The sequence below is a fragment of the Gavialis gangeticus genome, unplaced genomic scaffold, assembly GCF_001723915.1.
Source record: "Gavialis gangeticus isolate Ggan-Ray unplaced genomic scaffold, GavGan_comp1, whole genome shotgun sequence".
NCBI lineage: Eukaryota > Metazoa > Chordata > Crocodylia > Gavialidae > Gavialis > Gavialis gangeticus.
The window spans coordinates 6,460,409-6,466,242 of record NW_017728973.1 but is presented as its reverse complement, the minus strand read 5'-3'; the positions used below and the strand labels follow the sequence as shown (position 1 = coordinate 6,466,242).

General features: G+C 50.4%; 1 protein-coding gene across 1 annotated transcript in view; it reads left to right on the top strand.

Moving 5' to 3' along the window:
* The window catches only part of LASP1 (LIM and SH3 protein 1), a 75,304-nt gene extending 69,493 nt beyond the window's left edge, over nt 1-5,811 (top strand). Inside the window, exons 6-7 of the mRNA XM_019507546.1 lie at nt 973-1,073; nt 1,921-5,811. Of these exons, the coding sequence (XP_019363091.1) occupies nt 973-1,073; nt 1,921-2,094 (275 nt within the window). The 3' untranslated portion in view covers nt 2,095-5,811. The remainder of the gene's footprint in view (nt 1-972; nt 1,074-1,920) is intronic.
* Nucleotides 5,812-5,834: the final 23 nt, after the last annotated feature.

The window sequence follows — 5,834 nt, the reverse complement described above, 5'->3', positions numbered from 1 at the left end:
TTGGCATCAGTGATGACTCCAAGATCCTTTTATTTCTCTGCACTGATGAGAAGGGAGTTCCCCAGCCTGTAGGTATGCTACTGGTTCTTCCTCCCCAAGTGCATCACTTTGCACTTGTCAGTGTTGAATCCCATCCTATTCTCGTCCACCCACCCCTGTAACCTGTCTAGGTCCGATTTGTAGCCTATTCCTTCCTTCTAACATGCCCACATCTTAGTGTCATCATTATTTGAGCAGGGTGCTTTTTACCCCCTCGTCCAAGTCCACTGATGAAGATGTTGAACAGTGTGGGCCCAAGGACCAAGCCCTGGGGGACCCCATTGCCCACATCCCTCTAGGTCGAAAATGACCTATCCACCACCACGCTCTGGGTGCGGCTCTCCAGCCAGTTGGCGACCCATTTGACTGTGTAGTTGTCGACACCACAGTCCCCCAGTTTCTTAATGAGAACAGGGTGAGAGACAGTGTCGAAGGCCTTCCAGAAGTCCAGGAAGACTGTCCACTGCTACCCCTGCGTCTAAGGATTTGGTGACCTGGTTGTAGAAGGCCACCAGGTTGGTCTGACAGGACCTGCCTCTAATGAACCCGTGTTGGTTGCCCCTAAGCATAATCTCCCCTGCTGGCCCCTCGTGGACATGCGCCAGGATAATTCTCTCAAAAAGCTTGCCCAGGATCGAGGTAAGACTAACTGGCCTATAGTTCCCCGGGTCCTCCTTCCTCCCCTTTTTTGAAGTTGGGAACCACATTGGCCCTCTTCCAGTCCTCTGGCACCACACCAGAGCACCACAAGTGCTCGTACAGCTGTGCCAGGGGTCCCGCAATGACCTCAGCTAATTTGTGGTTCTTCCTTACAGAAGGGAATGCCCTTTCATAGTTGGGCTGTCCCTCTGAGAGATGCAGAGCTCAGTGTCTCCATCCTTTTGCACACAGCAGCACTTTGTGGCTAATGGGCACTGTCTTTTCCTTTTACAGCCTACCAGCAGCAGCAGCAACAGCCTCCATCTCATTCCTATGGCTACAAGGAGCCTGCCGCTTCAGTCTCTATACAGCGTAGTATCCCTTCCGGAGGAGGGGTGAGTATTGCCTGGAGGATAACAGTGATACTGAACAGGCCTAGCTATGATGCCAGTTGCCCAGTCCTTAGTCATAGCAGATGGTGTAGGTCAGGGTTTGCTCCAGTCGGATACCCTCTTCCAGCTGCTGCAAACTCTCCTGCATTGACGGGGAAGAATTTAGATTCCCTTAGCTCTCCTGCTCCCTTGATGCTGTGGTGAAAATTGATGGCAAGTCTCCTGTGCTTTTGCTGCCTTGTTTCCAAGGCTATGGTCCTGAGCTCTGCCTCCTGTATTGCTGTGCTTAACCTGGGGTCCTACACTGCTGCTTACTGACTAGGGGAGGTGTTTCTAGGTCTTTTACTGACCTTTGCACAGCCAGCTTTTCCCTCCTTGCCTCCCTCCTCTCCCCCTGATTTGCAGGCTTTTCTCTTCTGTACACTGTGTGGTTGCTCTGGGGATGGGATGTTTTTGTTCAGTTTTTTTTTGTGCGTGGGGGGGTGCCTTTCATGGGCTGGGTAGGGGCTAGAGCAGTGGTTCTCACTCTCAATAGACTCAAGGCACCTCAGAAAATGCTGGCTCTTCATTTTTTCATTTGTTTGACTACGGAAAAAATAATAGAGCAATTCTTTTGTTGCAAAGAACTTGGACTTCAATGGGTCAGAACACTATGGATTTCCGCTTAGGTTCTCTAGCTTTACCTTGTGACTCATGTAGGTGTTTGCAAATCTAACAGTGTTAATGTCATGGGGTGCCAGGCAACCCTTAAAATGATCTTGTAGCACCCCAGGGTGCTGCAGCACCTTGGTGGAAATAGCTGTGCTGGAGCTTCTGATGTGTTGCTGACTCACTTCTCCCTACCCTGCAGAAGCGGTTCCGTGCTGTCTATGACTACAATGCAGCTGATGAAGATGAGGTCTCCTTCCAAGACGGTGACACCATCATCAACGTGCAGCAGATAGATGATGGCTGGATGTATGGCACCGTGGAGCGCACAGGGGACACCGGCATGCTCCCAGCCAACTATGTGGAGGCCATCTGAGCCTTGAGGAGAAGGGGGGACACAACCCAACACCCAAAGCACCCCGCTCGCACTGGGGCCCCCCCATCGCGTGTGCGTGTCTCATCCAGCACCCTTCTGCCATTCCTCCACCAGAGCTGCATCCCTCTCATGTCCATACTTTGTGTTCTGAAACTCTGCAGCCGTCTCCCGGTTTCTCTTGCCAATGTAGCTTTTGTTTCATAGATCCCATAGCTCTGTTGAGACTCTGCAGGAGATCTGTCTAGTGACCACACCATATGACCCGACAGCCCAAACCATTGCAGCTTTTCTCCCCCCTCCTACCTCTTCCTTGTAACTGTCAAGGGGTTTAGGGCACCAGTTGGGGGCCCTGCCTCTCCAGGGGCACTTTCTGACTGGTGGAAACAGGTTGAGTCACTGGGATCCTAAACACTGGGAGAATCCCAGCTAACCCCCCCACCCCCCAAACAGGAGCAAATTCATCCATCTCTACTAGGGACCAAGCCAAGCAGTTAGAGTAACAAGGGACCAATGACTGAGGGGGTTGCTGCCTAGCGGCAGGGGTGAGGAGGGCTTGTGGCCTGCTTTCTGCCTGATTAACTAGGGTTTCTGTTCTTCAGAGCCACAAGCATCTCCTGTCTGGAGCTGGTAACACCCTGGCCTGTGCAGCTTTTGCTCTGGGCCACTTCCTAGTTTCCACATCTATCTCTTGTCCACTGCTAAACATTCCCAGTGAGTTGTTCTCCCCATCAGCCTTTCACCACTACAACTTTTAGTGAAAACTTTTTTTTTTTAATCTTTTCATGACCTGAGTCAGTAGATCCAAAAGGCTCTTGAAGAGGCCTTGTGCTTAGTTCTGTCTTGTTTTTGGTTGATCATTGTTCTGTGCTGCCTGTCCTCCATGGCACTGAGGTCTGTAAGGTCCAGTGGGGGGATGGAGGCAGCTGTGGCAGGGAGCAAGGGGGTCAGAACCTAATCCTGAGACCTATGGACCCCCTTTACCCTCAAGTCTTTCACAGGTCTGGGAGGGGTTGGCATCTGCAGCAGGGACCACAGCACAGCACTGAATATTAGCCCATGGCTGCTTCTGTCTGAGGGCTCCATGCCTTGAAGTGGGGGGTAAGGATGGGCAGGGGAGACTCTACTTTTCCCCAAACTGGGACACTGCTGCCAAGCAAGAGGAATAGTCACTGGCAAGCTTCCTGCCATTCTGTAGCTGCAGCTGGGCCTTCTGTCTCCAGGGACCCTGCTCACTGTCATGCCTGACCCCTTCTTGCAGTCAGCTGGAGCAGGCACACACTTGACAGCAATTGCTTCTAGCCTCAGTGGCAATTTCGGCCATAGTAAGATGTGCGTATAGCTCAGATCTTACTTTCTGTCCACAAACAAACCAAGCCAAGGGCAAAATAAACCGTTGCCCCATTTCCTTCAGCCATTTGTGCTGGGAACAAAGGGCAGGTGATGTGGAAATGGTTTTTGCTGGGGCTGTGGGTTCTCTTTAGGCTTCACAATAAAGGTGAAGACTGGGATTTTTATCTCCACCAAGGTGCGGTTCCTCTCTGCTTTTAGGTTGACGTGTGCCTCATGCTGCTGTGGAGTTCAGCAGGTGCTACTAAAGGGTCTGTGGACTGGAGAACAGGAAGGGGGGCCAAGTTGGAGAACCAGTGCTCTCCACAAGAGGTTCTCTTGGCCTGATACTTCAGCCACCACCCATTAGAAAGAGCAGTGAGAGCCAGCTAGTGCCACTGTGCTGCTTGCTTCCCTCCCCCTCTCCCCATCCCCGGGCAGGCATGCTAGTTCGCCTTACATTCCATTTCCAGCCTTTTTCCCCTGAAGAAGACAAGCAATGGACAAGCGTGCTCAGCCCTTGCCTTCTGCACTCTCTCCTTGATCTGTGCCAGCAGTAGATGTCTGAGGCTGCTACTGGCTTGGATCACATCCTGGACCAAAACTTCAAAGCACAACCCCTGCCCTCTTTCTGGTTTGAACTAAGAGCTCTGGGAACCAAATAGCAGGGGCAACTATAACTGGAAATCTCTATGCAGGGAGGGCAGAAAGGATGGTGCTGCGTTATCCTGGGTTTAAGGCACTTGAGCATTTGAGGATGGTGGTGAAGCAGCCCCTTCTCCAGCTCAGTCCACTGGGGAGCCCCCTCCACCTCACAAACTAGTTATGCCATCCTGTTTGGCTTGGCCTAATGGGGCCTACATTCCCTGGTGCCTTTCTCTTACCCAAGAACTCCACGCAACTTAATGGGTCTGTGGAATAACATAGACCACTGCTCCATTCCTGAGAAGGCTGCATATGGTGTGGCCAGTGAGGTGGTCTCAGCTAGGCCCAAGGGTCTCTTTTTAATGGATTGAGTTGCTACCAGGCTTCTTGAAAGCAAGTCCTGAGCCCCAGTGAGGTGCCATTAGCTCCCAAAACCTTCCAGATAGGTCACCCCTCCCTCATGGGGTAAGGGGATGGGGGCAGAGGACCACATGTTTACAAGTGTACTGTGCCAGGCTTTAACTCTCCTGGCACCTTGACCAATGGGACCATTTACACCTTGATGGGAGAAACTGGATATTAGACAGAGGTGGCCAGACCCCTGGAAGGATGCAGACTGCCATAGACTATCAGTTGCCCACTAGCACAAGGATACTGGGCTACAGACAAATCCCTGTCTCTTTCTCCTCTTCCCCCCATAGTGGTGCTCGTGCCCAAGGTGAGGGGAAAGAGTCTAGGAGCCAGGGGCCACCTGGCTAAGTGTTGTATGGAGATTAGGGATCTTTCTGCCTTTTATTATCGTAATTATTATTATTATTTTTTTTTTTTTGGCTTTTCCTTGCAAACCATTCTGAAAATGGGGACAGCCAGCTTTTGGCAAGCAAAAAAATTTCACATCCTCCCTTCTCTTGAGTTCTTGCTGTTTCCCTTCTCTCAAAAGCACAGTGGAAACAAAACTGGCAAAAAAACAAAAACCTGAATTGAAGATGCGTTGTCTCTTTTATACCGTGGGGGCCTAGGGGTGGGATGCAGTAGTGTGTGCAAAAACCTCTGGCTCGGATTCCTCTCACGCTGCTGTAGTAAGAGCGCCAATCTGGGAAGAGGGTCTCTGGAGCCCAGGGATCCATTGGCTGAAGAGTGACAAGTCAGTCGCGTCCCAAAAGGGGAAGATGCAGCCAGGAGTGAGAATGAGCCTGGGTGGGGTGGGGAAATGAGAACCTCTGATTTTCTCTTTTATTTTAATCTTTTTTTAAACCAGCTTTCCTAGCAGGCTAAGGACTTGCAGGGGTATTGGGAGGGAGTGTGGGAGGGGATGCAGTCAACTGGGATGTGGTTCTTGAGGGCAGGTCCCACATGGCTGAGATGGGCTCTGGGGAACTGGAATCCCTGTTGGTGCTAAAACACGTGAGCACAGGAGCTGAAGAAGGGGAGAGGTGAATATCCTTTACTGCTAATGCTGTTCTTAAAGCTAGTTATGGGGGGAGGAGGAATAACAATGTGAATAAACTTTTTTTAATGGACCAAATAAATCAAGGAAATTGAGTTTTGGTATAAAACTTTTTTAATGCTACCTTGAGTCTGTTGTCATTCTCTCCCCTTTCATCCATCTGCCCCTTCTCTCCTGCCATGGGAAACAAACCTCTTTACTGCTTGATTTCTGCCTTCTCTCTGACTTATGCACTTTTTTGCCTTTTTTCATAGCTGAAAAGCACCTAAACCTGTATTTAAAATAAATAGAGAAAATGTTAAAAAAAAAAAAAAAAAAAAAA